We start from the raw sequence: 14,768 nt of genomic DNA on the forward strand, positions 1-14,768 counted from the left end.
TAATTTGTAAATGTTCAACACAGACGTGCGTAATTTAAAGTATTCATTGCCAAAAAAGCTGGTGATTCTGTTGGTTTTTTACAACACCACTTAACTCTAACATTAATTTGATCTTCAGTTAAATATTAACAGAATGAGCTGATGATCTGATAGCAAAGTTAACACATTAACAGAGTTCATTAACTGTGCCATCTGTCGTATGTGTATTCATGTGTGTGAAGCAGAAATTATGAAGAGTTAGCTTTACATTTAGGAAGGTGTTTTGGTTTTTCAATTTAAGGAAAAAAAAGAGAAGATTTTATCTCAATATTTTGCCACCATGCACGTGTTTTGTTGTCTGTGTGTGTGTGTGTGTCTGTGTGTGTGTGTGTGTGTGTGTGTGTAGCATTTGTGGCAAGCCAACATGACAAATGGTGCTCCAGAGCCTGTGGCAGCTATCTTGTATGCGAGCCTCCCGTGTTTTTTGCTTGCGTGTGTGTATAATACAGAGAGAGGATAATAGCAGATGCTCTCTCTGGTCTTGTAGACATGCTCCAATGCTGCTGCCATCTGGTTGGCTGAATGGAGCTGAAGGCGGGATGGTGGTCGCTGTGAAATCATTGGCTGGTGGGAAGGCTTGGGGCTTTAAGTTCACTTAAGACAGAGAGAGAGGGAGAGAGATAGGACTGTTACACAGAGCGGAGGGGCGGGGAGGGGGGGCATTCTGCCCTGTCCGGTCAGAAGGGGCAGATGGAGAGAGCACAGGAGGAGAGCAGAGAGCAGCTCTGCATGGATGGGGAGAGGATGGGAGGATGATAATCTACAGTTAAAGTCAGGAGGCTGTAAGAGCAGAAATCAGAGCATGTTTAAAACTACTAGGCAAATTAAAATGTTCAATACATTGTTTGATTGGAGATTAAAGATGTAGTGCCTTATTTGAGGCAGAACATTAAAGGTAATGTATGCAGGTTCTTTTTCACGACTTTTTGGTAGTGAGTGCAACTATTGCCATTCAGTCTCTCAACACATTGATGTGAAGCACTCGGTAAAACCTCATGCGTTTCTCCTTTTGTGGAGAAAACATAAGGAAGTGTTTTATCACAGAGGCTGTGCCTGACACCACATACTGATGTTAGTGCTCTACATGTTCAAAACAAAGAGCAAACCTCTCCATTAATATGCAGTTAATGCTCTTCCTCTGCGTGTCATAACTCCATCAATCATGACTTTATGGTCAAAGTGACATTGAATGAGCTCGGACTAAGCTAGCGCAACCAATCAGGCCACGTAGTCATTTAGTGGTGAAGACAAACAGAAGGTGAGCTGAGCACTGCAGCCATGACTGGTGCTCTTTAGGAGAGGTTATCTTTGGTCACACAGGCCAAACTGTCGAGCTCCATCACATCAAAGCACACAGAGGCCGCCTCTGGAGCTGAGCCACAGAGGACATCCTTTTACCTCTGCTGCTGTGGGGAAAAGAAAAAAAAGAAGAGAGACAGTGACAATTTATATAAAACAAATAAACTATCCTTGATCTCTTTTAACCCCTTTTAGTCTCTCTTAACCTGTTTTTCTGCTTTTCATCAGCTTTCCTTCACGTCATTGATTGTCTTCAGCGAGTTAGTAATGCTGTCTGAGCGCTTATTCATTCCTTCTTTCTGTGTTTGGTGATACTTCCCTGAGTTTATTCTGTTATTAAACCTTCCCACAACCTTTGTCTTACCTCTGATGAATCTTTCTGTTCACTCTCGTCTCCCTGCTGCCAGTTTCTCATTTCCTTTTACTCCCTTGCACACTTTTTTCGTGTATCTACTAGCTCTTCAAGCTCTGGCTTGTTTCATCTGCTGGCATTTGGCCATATTCCTTCATTTCTTTGTTGTATCATTCAAAACCAGCAGACGTGTTGCTTATCTTGCTTAAGCCACAAGGCGCTTTTTTTTTTCTTTTTTAAACCCTTGTAACAGAGTTTCATGAAGACATGCTGTCAGATGCGAGCCAGAGGAAACCAGATGGCTTGCAACAAATGTTACCTTTCATTCTGAGGTACATAAAGAAAGCATTTTAGCAACAAGATTGTTTTGGTCTAGAATGTAAAGGCAGTGTCTCCTCATGTTTTAAAAGGTCAGTGTTGGACTGCTAGTTGTGTTGCAATTGAATTTGACAGGAACAGCAGCGACCTTGCACACGAAGCTGAAGGCGGCACCAGTTTACTAAACCTGCATTCATGTAGTGTTGGAAAAGTTGGAAACACTAATTGTCAATTTGAACAATCCCGCTGCAATGACACAAACACTGCAGAAGACAAGAGTGAATGGTTGGTCACAAACTTGAAATGACATCTTCATGATCACATTTTTCTTTAATGGTAAAGATGTTAACTGTTTGGCGCTGATCATGTGCAAAAACCCAGATTAGTTCTCAACATTTACACCATATTAAAACATACATTACTTTGTTTTCATCATATCACACCATTCGCTGCACATGATGTCTGAATTCCCCATTTATATTCTACTTGTATATACTTCCTATTTAGCTTTTTATGTTGTATTCCCTTCTTCTACTCTCTTTGTCTTGCTGCAACATTTCCTCCTGGGTATTAATAAAGTATTATATATTATGACTTCTCCACTCTAGAGAAAAAACAGAACTTATGGGAGTACATTAATGCAGCATAACTAACTTACATACGACTTATTCTCTTAAAAATGTGCACAAACATCTGACTCGTGCAGTTTGAAAGGTCAACTCTTCCATTATGTTGACCTTTGTTTGTCTGTGCGATTGTAAACAGAGAATTGTAGGTTGCCATGGTAATATGAAACCATGTGATATAATGAAAACAACAGGTATAGTGTTGGATTGTACAATGTATGCAGCATTCATGATGCCTTCATCAGAATTAAAACCCTCTATAGATACGAATGGTCACAGCCAGTAGCAAGCATCTCCACAAAGCAACCTCGAGAAGTGATCTTTTATCGTCTGGATGTAGGAATGTCAGGTTCATGCAGTCCTGTTATTCCTCCTCTGGCCGTGACTTTCTCTCTCACAGAGTAGCAACAGAAGCAAAGTGACTCCTCACCATGTGCTCTAATAGATAGAGGCAGCTGGTGTTTTGTTCGCTCAGCAAGAAAAAAACACACAAATACATAACCAAGAAATCCCACTGACCTATACAGCCTCACTCTGGTTACATTTAACAGGAACCCCAGCGGCTGCATCATACATCCACTGAGAATGCCTTTGCAGTATTATCCCAATGTAAACCACCTTTGTTTTTATGTAGAGAAGAATCGTTCTCCCCTGTTGTCTTTCATTCTTTCTTTTTTCTTCACTGACACGACACATGCTTCAGACTTTAAGCCTTTTCATCTTGATGAGTCAGCACGGGAGCTCTGTGTTCTTCTTCTGTGTGTCATCTCCTTGTTCTTGCTTTTCAGAGCGTATAGTTACAGCCACAGAGTGTATATTTACTGCTACATGCTCATTATTCTCTCTGTGCTCTCTGTTCTCTCTCAGGCCCTTGCGTCTCACCGAGCCTACCTCCTGACAGCTCGCATTCCTGCCAAGGTAAGAGAAGCCAAGATATATTTAAAAAAAAAAAATTTAAAAAAAAAGCATAAACGTCAGCTGCCTGAATGTCAATCATGCATCACAATGTCAAAAAGTAATTCTAAATTGCTTCATCCTCTTCTGCTGCTTCCTTAGTTCAGTTATGTTGAATGCATCATGTCTCCTACTCCTGTCATGTCAATGAAACTCAAAAACTCTTTCAATGTCCTTTGACAGGGTTGGTTTTGCAGTTCATTCTTCAACATCTGTAAAATTACATGAATTTAGCCGAACAATGTATGGTCATCACAGTTTTTATTGATGTTATTAACCTTTATTGAACCAGGTTTTTCCCTCTTACCTGGCTTAGAGGCAACATCAAATACACAACATTAAAGACAGAAACACAAGGGGAGACGAAGTACAGTGTACAAGATCAAGCAGTTAAGCTAAAAACATGGACATCCTGTAAAATCTGCTTCAAAGTCTTTCATTTTAGATGTATAAACTTTTAAGGACAGCAGCTCCTTGAATTTCAAATTATTCTGCTACAGATTCCCAACAAGCCCTTTTCCCAGTTTGTGTCGGAATCGCTTGAGACAGAGAGCATGAAGAGTTCCTGAGAACAAAATAAGAATGCTGTCCATCTGGTACTTTACTGCGTGATTTAAAAAAACAAAACAAAACATTGATAGTGTGCTAGAAGACCAGGAATTTCCTTATATACTGTACAAGGGTCTTCCAGTGTATGAGCCTACAGGTTACCAGAGCAGACCCTCCTACCTGAGAGTACGACTCCCACTTGTGAGTCAGAGCTTTACAGTTTGTAATGAAGCTCACGGATTCTTCCAGTTATTGCCCTACTCATCATTTATCGATCCCTGTATAATAATGTGAATCTGTGTATGTTTGTTATCAGACTACATCAAGACTCATTTAGAGGCTCCGTGTGTTTTTTTGTTTGTTTTAATTGTGACTATATAACCGGTTAACATGGGCCATATGACAGAACAGGTGGCAATTGTTAGCACCATGACCAGTATCATAACATCTGTCAGCACCATTGTCAACACTACCACGTCCAGCAGTTCTTAAATACGATGCAGATGTTCATGAAAACTTCCAGCAGTACCAGTTTAACAGTTATTGCCATCTCTGCTGCCACTATTACACTTCATGTCAGATGTAAGCTTCTTTTGGACTTAAGCCAGTTTACTTGAGTATTTTTTAGAGACTTGCCAGTGAAAAGAAGACATGCTCATAAATCTAAAGCCTTGATTGTTAAGAGTGCTGTACGGGCGCAGGTCTTTTAAAATGAAACTTAAGAGGGATCTCATTATTTTTATTGTCTGTTCAGAATTGGCGGGCAGACCGTTCCACTTGTTAAACTCTGGATTTTGGCATACTGTATAATGTGAACCGGGGCAGTTAAATCCTTCCTGAAGTACTCTACTAGAAGATCTTACATATTGAATACGTCAAGCTTCCTCTTACCCGGGGGATTGTAGAATCCAAGTGTGCTCACATTTGCCTACGATGAACTCGGGATGGGCTGGATGTTTAACTGCTCCGTACCATAGACTGGACAGGACAGTAGAGGCAGTGTGTTAGCGTGTTGTACACAGGCATACTGACGCTGAGAGCTAACTGCTGTTAGCCATGGGCTGACGAGCGAGGCTGCTGCATAGGACGATGGGCTGGGTGTATGTACGAATTCATAAATAAACCTTGAATCAATGAATCCAGAAACTGATTCTGAATTGTTTCATGAGACGCTCAAAGATTCCCAGTCCTGCTCATCAGTATCTTCCCAAGTCTTCAGATAACCTAACATAATTTCTTGTATGAGCTCCAGGAAACAATTCCCTTTTGACCTACAAACTGCTGCCTGTTTTCCAGTCAATAAGGTGCCTCGGGGGATGGTTCGGGTGATTGATTGCTGGTTCAAAAATGGATTTATCTGTTTACTGGGACTTAGAAGAGGCCATAAAGAACATTCAAGCGGAGCCTTTTTCAAATGATGTCATAGTGTTCAGTGTTAAGGATCTGATTATTTAACAGGCTTTGAGTCTTTTTGTTTTGTTTTTGTGCTCTCTCCTGACTAAAGGGGATGAGGCACTTGCTAACTCTCTCTACAATCTATCTTTTTTTCTATCTCTGTCTTGTTTTGATCACACCTCAACTAGTATCTGTTAGCATTCTATCTCCTTCAGCTCCAGCTCTGCTTGACTTGTTAACAGCCACAGCTCAGTTCAGGTCTCCTCTCCGTCTTTCCCTTAAGCTCCTTGTTCAGCTTTCTCTCCCTCATCCTCCCCTTCTTTTTTTAACAATCCGGATCACTTCCTTCTCTCTTCACCCCTCGCCCCTTTGTCCTTTTTATTTGTCTGTTTTCTTTTACTCCCCTACTTTTTGTCTTGGTGATTTGCAATACTCTAAGCTAAGCATTTTATTAATTAATTATTTTTTTAAATTAGAATTAGAATAAGTCCTTCATTTTCAAAAAAAGTTGAATGATATGCAAACAGCAAAGACTGTATAAAACATGGATGTAGTCCAATCATTTTTTGACACAGGGTATTTAAATATGTTTCTGCTGCAAATGTGCATTTTAATTACAGGCTCGAGTCTCAAGTTCACACTTATGGTGCACTTTGAAATTGGCACCAGAGGTTGCCACGTGGGAAACTGACAAAATTTGACAAAGCTCTCGACATTCTAAGGATCTTTATTCGTCTGGATTTTCCCGATGCCAATACGGGTAATTTACGTGCTGCATGGTGTGGCGTTGCATAGCATTTTTTCGTTCTAAAGAGAAGCAGGCCAGCATGCATAAAAAACAGCTGACAGTTACAGTTGCATTGATTCTTCTGATGTGAAATCGATAAAACAGCAGAGATGACCCCACTGCAAATGAAGATTATCCTCTGCTCACTCTTCCAGCTTCGACTTTATTTTATTTTCGTTTATTTATTTTTTTTTAGCCTGAATGAAAGCTAAGACATGCAGTGTGGGTTTATGCCTCTGGTATTTTAAAAGCATTGCAGGAGAAATTTGAGCTATCATATGTTGGATACATCTCCGTCTGCACTGTGAATGTAAACGACAGGAAAAAACGATCTGTAGGTGGAAGACGTAGGGATGCCAGAGGCTTTGTTCTTAAAGTAACTGCATTGCAGTAGCAGTAAAGCCCTCGGTTAAAGACTTAATTTTTTTTTTTTTTCCTTCTCTCAGATGTAGTTCAAATCCCCCTTTTGCTCTTCAGTGCACCTCTCTGGACTGTGTCTCTCACATTGATGGTTTGGCTCCTCTTGAGAACCTGCAGGGCCCTACAGTCTGTCAGTGTCTGCTCCCAACATGCTCTAAGGCCAACACACACACACACACACACACACACACACACACACACACACACACACACACACACACACACACACACACACACACACACACACACACACACACACACACACACACACACACACACACACACACACACACACACACACACACACACACACACACACACAGTCATTGCTGTTTTTCTCTTAGCCTCTTTTTGTAGCCTCTTGTTTCTGAATATTTCACATACTGTAGCTGTACACTCATTCTTTATGTACTTTTCTTCCTTACTCAGAGCAGAAGTATGGGAGATACAAAAGTGCTAATCATGCTTTTCATAACTTAGATACCCAGACCAAACACAATACTGAATGTCCATGTTATCTGATCTACTGCAAACTAGCTTATCATACTCAAATACTCAGGAGAGATGCAGCTTTAACACATTAAACAAACAAGCCGTTGCTTATTCATCGTACTTATTATTTTTCGATAAAGCATCTTGTTACATTTCCTTTTAATGTTTCCAAATTACAACTAATCCCTGTTCCGTTAGTCATCCTGTGCATCAATAAAACTAAATGTTGAATTCGAAATCAAAAATGTAAACAGACGGACAGTGAACGAATGAGTGAACAACACAACTGCTCAAGCATTTGGTTCCTCCCTGTACCTCACAGCAGGATATCTTACCATTAGCTTATATTCATCACCATGCTCACACATCATTGGCTGAGGGCTTGGCCTTAATTTAGCATGCCATTGTGTCATTTATTTGCAATAAAAATGTATTCTTTGGGAAATGAAACGATTGCCCCATTCAAGTTGAGACATGTTTGCAGCATCATTATATTGAACACAGAGCTGTGTGTGAGTTGATCACTGCAGGATGTATGTTATACTTGTAGAAGTAATGCAGTTCTGTACTGGCATGTATGTCAGACCTAAGCAATGCTTTTATAATAGAGGAGGGATACTAGTCTATTTTTCACACCAGAGTGAGTAGGCCATGTGATGAGTGAAGCTTTTTACTGACCTTTGTTGTCATAAATAGAGTCCCATACTCTCTAAATGGCAAACTGTTCAAGGAAATACAATTTTGACTTATTTTCTTTTTTTTAAAAAAAGATTCTTCATTTGACTGTGCTTTAAAGCCATAAATCAACAAATAAAGAACAATATGGGATCATTTTGAATACTAAGATAGTAGTATAATAATAATAATAATAATAATAATAGTTTTTAAATATTTAAGATATAGATGATTGCTTTCTTTCTCAAGGAATATTTTGCTTTGTCTTCATTTAACGCTGACATACTCCTGCATAAAAACAGGACTCTTTCTTTGTTTTATTCATGGAATATTTAATTAAACAAGCTTCTTCTCTTTGCAGTCGCCTAGAAGTTTAATTTCCTCCCCCCCTCCTGTCTGTGTTTGTGTTTACACTTGATCACATTTATTTTGGCATTATGTCTTGCTGGTAGAGAAGTTGAGTCAGTAACCACAGGCAGAGGTAGTCAGACAGCAGACAGACGGTCTGTTATTCCTCTTCCTCCTCTCATCTCCGAGCCAACCCTCAGGAACACACTGCCCACCTGGAATTGTCTGGCCTTGCTGCCTGGCCTACCCCGAGGCTGTGCTGTGCGTCTGTGTTTGTGTTAGACAGAGAAGAAGACGACGACATGGAGAGCAAGTGCAGGAAAAGCATTGTGCACCGCATACTATACTCATCCGTATGAACAGCTTCCCCCTCTGCGATTTCAAGCAGTCTTCTCCGTTTCTTTGTCCTTATATGCTCTCTTGAAACAGAAGAGGAGCCTTTTTCACATAAAACTGTTGTGGGTATCTTCAGCTTGTCTTATTTGGATTATCTGTCTTTTGAATGTCAATAGAAAATGACAATAAAACTTTAAAGATTTGCGTTTTTGTATCCTCCTTAATGCAAACTATGCAGAGAGCAAATAGTAAAAGACTGAAAGGATAAATAGATATGTAAGAGCTCTGAACGAGTGTGTGATTCACACTGAAATGCTTTCTAGCAAATGAGCAACAAAGTGAACAGTAACCCCTGAAGTGGTTGCATTTTTAAACTGGCAGAGATTAAATACTGGCTTGGTGGGATAAATGAGCTTATTTAGCTCAACAGTTCCCAGACTTAACTAATCTTCCAATTTTAGTCTGTATTTGAACCAACAAATGTTTCTAAGTCTGCCTCGAAAAACCCATGCCAGAGTGTGGAGGAGTGGAGAAAGAAACGGACAGGAGCCAGGAAAATAAAAAGCAATGACTGCATCCCTGCCTCTTTCAGAAGCAGATATATATTTACTCAACATTCCTCAGACAAACAGTCACTGTGCTTGACTTTTATTTTGAAGCCCAGTTGTTCTCTCGGATACAGAGCAGTGTGTTTCCCCACAAGACACATCGATGCATTCGAAATGACACCCATGTGCACACTCGTGTAGTTTCCTTTATTAACAAAGTTAAAAACGTGGACGTAATTGTAAATGTTTTCCAAAAGTACATTTCAGTAAGCAGATGATATAAAAGAACACTTCCTTCTTTTGTTTGTTTGTCATGAAGAGTAAAGAGTCCAGTAATAAACAGTCATTCAGTCAATCAAGTTTTGTCACTTGTATTATTACTGTTTACTCATCTATTCATTTAAATTACTGTGTAAGCTCAAAGTGGTGATTTTTCTTCTCTTCCAGGTGGAACACTCCTTTAATTATCTGGAGATGCAGGGCGTTGCTTGCAACAAACCTACACAGGTAACACTACTGTCAACAAATGTAACGGGGTCTATTATCAATTAATAGGCCAACAATTAATTCTCAGTTATTCTTTTAATATGGAGCTGGAGTCAGAGTGGTACTATCCCAGTGTAATGTACGGTATATGGTTTTATTTAAAGGAATAAAACCAGAGTAATAGAACAAGTCTTCAAAGCGTCAAAGGAACCTCATATTTACATTTCTCTTAATTTATTGATTTAAGAAAAAATATGTTCATTTATAAACTAAGGTGATGTTGTTTTTCTAGCAACATGGTCGTTACACTTAGTTAACTGCTTGCTAACTGCTAGCTTACTCGAGCTTCAGACATTATGCGGATACATAAGAAGGGTCTTGATTTTGTTCTCCGAACTGGGAGCAAGTCAGAATGTATTTTTTTCCATCTATAAAAGCTTTATCTTTAACGTTAACTGTACCTGTAAAGCAGGTTTGGCTGATATTTTTCTTTTTTACTTGTACATTGATTCATATTTTCAGAACAATGACAGAATAAAGCTGTCATGTTATTATTATTGAACATCTTATTTACTGACGGGGAAGAAGTATGTGTATAAAAGCTTATTAAAAGCTTGTAAAATATTGAAAAAGATTGGAAAAAAATATTGTGAAGATTGGAAAAAAAACAGAAGATCGGTAGGGAAGCATAACACTGATGCAAAACTAAAAGATATAGCAATAAAAGTCTCTTTACAGTGTTAAAAATACAACACGAGGCATAAATAAAGGACCAGGTCCTTGAGCATACGTTCCCCATCTGGTTAGAGCCTCAGTTTGACCAGAGCTGGTTTGCCGTCAGTCAACAGGATCTACCGACAGAATATGATAATCCGTCTCTGTTGGTGCAGCTGAACCTCTTTCCCCCACTCCTCTCTGGAGATGTCAGTCTTAATATCCTCACTGATGGTCCCCCATGTCTAGTAAGCATCAGATGGGATTATGTTAATTCTGGACTTTGGAGGGGGCACGGATCGCCTTACGTCAGAATTTACATAATTACATTGAAGTCTTTAATGGGTAGCCAATTTTGGTTAATGTCATCAAATCTTAACTTACAATTTACCATTCAGATGTGGTAGGGTGCTGATGTGGAAGGCTTAGTATATGGAGTAGAATAATTAAAGTCCTCCACAAGTATAGATGTGGTTGACTCAGGTTTGTGTGAAACCACACGTGCTGGTGTTAATCACTAATTCACCGTTTGTCCTTCTAGCTGTTCTTAGAGTACGAGCGGGGCTCTTTTTCTCTAAAGCTGCTCTCTACAGAGGAGGTGAACGAGGTGGTCGCTCACATAGGGAACTGTCTGCTGAGGATATGTCCCGGTCTACCACCAAAGTAAGTTCCACCTCTGTGTGTGTGATTGTATAATACTGCTTGCTTGTAGACTTGTAATAATACCTCTTAAAAGAAACAAACATCGAAATAGAACCAATTTAAATCGATGAGAGTTTTTTTTATTTTCCAACTGTATTTTAACCTGCAGAGAGGTTGCTATCTAAAAGTGCATATTTGGGGGGGTTAGAATGCGTCTTATTCGACGCAGGAGTGGAGACGACAGGTGACAGAGTGCAGATGTCACAAGAGATTGATAAACAGAAATAGTTCAACCAACACAATGCAGAACAGAAATACATGTTGTAAAGAGGTTGTTTCTTTCATCTGAATATCCCTCCAAAAGATTCACTTTATAATACTCCAACATTCAGAGTTTAATGTGTCATAACAAAAAGGCATCAATTGGTCTCGATCAGTCAGTCACTTCTGCTGAAATACAGGTAACTGCATTTTTTTTTAAAAAGAATACTTGCATCTGAAGCAAAGGAGAAGTTAATCTCATTTGATTTATTTATTTTTTTCCAAAAACAGGAAGTATGATTATGAATACAAACGCCTACAGATGTGGACCATGCACTTTTATAAGCTTGTTTTCTGCAGGACAAACCAGAGCTGCACTGTTTTTCTTTCTACTTTAGACATTAATTTTAGAATTAAGTTACATTCAGCTGCTGAGAAACTTGTCCATAGATGTGCATGGAAGTGAGAAAGTAGCATGGTGCTGCATCCGTTCAAGACTTGAAGGATTTTAACAATTCACAAATTACCATTCATGAAAGACGGGACCAAAGTCAGCTTTAACGTGTCATTCCTTCTCAGTAAAGTGATGAAGAAGCTGTGCATGGAGCCTCCAGACAGGCTGACTTCACTGCAGACTCTGTGGGAGAACAACAAGACGGCTGAACCTGGGCCCTGCGGTACGAATCAGTTACTCCAAAATAATGAATCTGCTTTTTTTTGCTATTGAATCAACTGACTGTCGATCCAAAGTTTTCTGCGATTTTATATGTTTATATCGCAAGTCTCTCTCTTCCTGACTAGGTGGGTTTTCACAGCTGTACAGATGTGTGTGTGACTGGTTGGGGCTGCCTTACAGAGAAGAAGTGCAGTGGGTCAGTGTCATATTCTTTCTTTAACATTTAGTGCATCCTGCTTTATAAATGCTTGAGTGATGTTTATTGTAATATAAAAAATCTGCTTTAATCCTTAATGAGAATTATGTTCACCACATGTGGATTTTAAAAGAGAACACATTTTCTTATATCTTTATTTTCCTCAGTCGTTTTCATTATCTTACTCCGTCTTACAGAGTCAGGCACTCTTTCGCGACTGTTTATGTTCCATCTTCTCTGTGCTAAAACTTGTTTCTATATGAGTCATCCAGACCTAGCAGATGTTTTCTTTCTAATTGACAGTTTGTTGCTACTTACTTTAATGAATTGTCTCCTATTCAGGATGTGGACACTATCTATTTAACACAAGACAGCAGAGACCTCAACCTACAGGACTTCAGCCATTTGGAAAACAGGTGAAAAGTTGCAAACAGATGACCTCATGTGGTTGAAAACATTTAATAGGATAAGAGAAACACCAGAAAGTTGTATAGGTGTTTCTGATAAAGAAAAATGTGTATTTGAAGCTATGACTTTTCCTTTCCTCCCTGCCTGCTCTTTCTCAGGGATCTGGTGGCTATAATAGCAGTCCTGGAGTTTAATCAGTGGTTCACCAAGCTCTCCACCAAGGACTACAAACTGGTAAGAACCCCTTTTTTCTTTAAATGTCCCATATTAAACTTTCTGGTTTTATTTGCTCTTGACTGTTTTGTGCATGTTTATGTTCTACGTGCAAAATTTAAAATCCGCAGAAATGCAGCTTCTCTTACCTCCTCCTGTTAGCAGCAACACCAGTCCCTAGTCCCCCTTCTTGAAAATGATGCAGCTGATCCAAGCCCATTGACTTGTTGTGGCAAGCACAAGCTCACCCTGGACTGACTGTAGCATTCCCAATAGACTGGCACAGGAATGAGTCCTAACACCCGGAAGTGACTTAGCATTTTAGCGCCACGGGTTCTTAACTCTAAAAGTCAATTGAGTGTTTGACACGGAGCTTATTTTCTGCAATGATCCAAAATCCAATGCAAAAATCTGAATAGGCGAATTCTCGTAGGAACCACCGGCGTAGTTTCTTCCAGGTTGGCCTACAAAAATATGTCATCACTATTCCAGTCTATATGGTAAAATATCTGAGAACAAAGCCAAATGACTGACCAATTACAAGAGAGCAGATTGGCCGACCAATCAGATCAGACTTGGCACACATGGGGACCCTTTTTTTTCCTCTTTATGGGGGATTCTGAGCATCATAAATACAGGTAGATGTAATATTTTTAATGTTAAAATCACTATCCAGATGAATTCTATCTGAATAGTGAAGAGAGATCTATGTTTCTTCCTTGGTCACTTCCTCTGACTTCTGAAAACTGTCCCGTTTCTGCTCACTTCCTGACTGCCCTACAGTAGTGCCACCCCAGCGTCACTGGAGTTGCATACTTTCTGCTTTGTCTGTTAGAATATTTGCATGCAGAAAAAGGTTGAGTGAGAGCTTGAACAAGGCTGTCTCTCTGTCCATCAATGTGCCAAATGCCAAACCCCAAGTGACAGCCGTGCTATCACAGGCACCAGCTGATTTGGCAAAAAAACCAAAGAAGTCACTGAGTAAGAAGAAGAGAGGGCGGCTCCAGCTACGCTAGCTGCTCTGTGACACTGTCACTACATAACGCTGCTCTGAGTGGGATGCTAATATCTGCATGTTGATATACTTAGAATGGAAATGCTGTGCTATCAAGGCTCACAATGTTCATCCATTTAGTCTGACACAAGTTGTTTTGATTGTCAGGTTAAAGAATCAAGGATGTGTGAACCCCTGATCTAGTTTTAGTTGGTAAATATTATTTGAAAAGCTGTGATTTATTTTTAGGAGACTGACTCTTTTTTAAATCCTTTTTCCCGGTTATTCTTTCTCATTCGGCATCATAAACAGCGTTCATACCATTTTACATAAACCCACTCTGCCAGTGTTTGAATAGTACATTGACTCTCAGCCTACCTTTGCCTAAATGTCTGTATGGCTGTTTGTATCTCCCATGCACAGAATTCCCCCCCCTTTGTTTCTTCTCTCTCTCTCTCTCTCTCCCTCCCGTGTGTTGACGGAGGATCAGTCCAGTGTTCTCATGTGATAAGACACTTAATCCTAACTAGACAAAGGGGCTCAATGTCTCAGGCTTTTGCCCCCTGCAGCACTCCATCCCTAACTCTCCTCCTGAAGGCCTCGCTCAGTCTCACCAATTACCACACAACTTCCTCAGTCAACACAATTATCTCACGCCTCCGTCACAGGCGATTCCTTTTGAATTGAATTTAAAATACCTGTCAGTCACCATGCCGTGTGCTATATTTATGCTGAAATACTCATAAAGACACATGTGCACCTTGTGTCTAACGTGTGTCCTTTCTATGTGAGATTAGAACGTAGACTAATGGGGACTGAGACTTTTGTGTAAGAGAGGTTGCAGCATCAGTGTTGTTTTTTGTGCTGGAGGGAAGATTTGACGTCCTTATTTGATCATAGTGTAATGGAACAGAAACTCCTCTGAGTATTTTAAAGGAAGTTAAAGTCATAAAGTTATTTTCTTTCTCTCTGCTGGCATGTTTATCTATAATAATGAATCGACTGGAAACATAAATGTTGCAAGAATATGCTCTGGAGCG

The 14,768-nt window shown here is 39.7% G+C and overlaps 1 protein-coding gene across 4 annotated transcripts in view; it reads left to right on the forward strand.

Annotated features, from left to right (window-relative positions):
- carmil1 (capping protein regulator and myosin 1 linker 1) overlaps window positions 1–14,768 on the forward strand; it is a 62,833-nt gene that overhangs the window by 18,139 nt on the left and 29,926 nt on the right. For all 4 annotated transcript variants that reach the window (XM_079344970.1, XM_079344971.1, XM_079344972.1 and 1 more), the window contains exons 3-9: window positions 3,502–3,552; window positions 9,586–9,645; window positions 10,880–11,001; window positions 11,821–11,918; window positions 12,043–12,113; window positions 12,456–12,529; window positions 12,680–12,755. In XM_079344970.1, the coding sequence (XP_079201096.1) occupies window positions 3,502–3,552; window positions 9,586–9,645; window positions 10,880–11,001; window positions 11,821–11,918; window positions 12,043–12,113; window positions 12,456–12,529; window positions 12,680–12,755 (552 nt within the window). The remainder of the gene's footprint in view (window positions 1–3,501; window positions 3,553–9,585; window positions 9,646–10,879; window positions 11,002–11,820; window positions 11,919–12,042; window positions 12,114–12,455; window positions 12,530–12,679; window positions 12,756–14,768) is intronic.

Source organism: Symphodus melops (assembly GCF_947650265.1).
Source record: "Symphodus melops genome assembly, chromosome: 5".
In the NCBI taxonomy this organism is placed as follows: domain Eukaryota; kingdom Metazoa; phylum Chordata; class Actinopteri; order Labriformes; family Labridae; genus Symphodus; species Symphodus melops.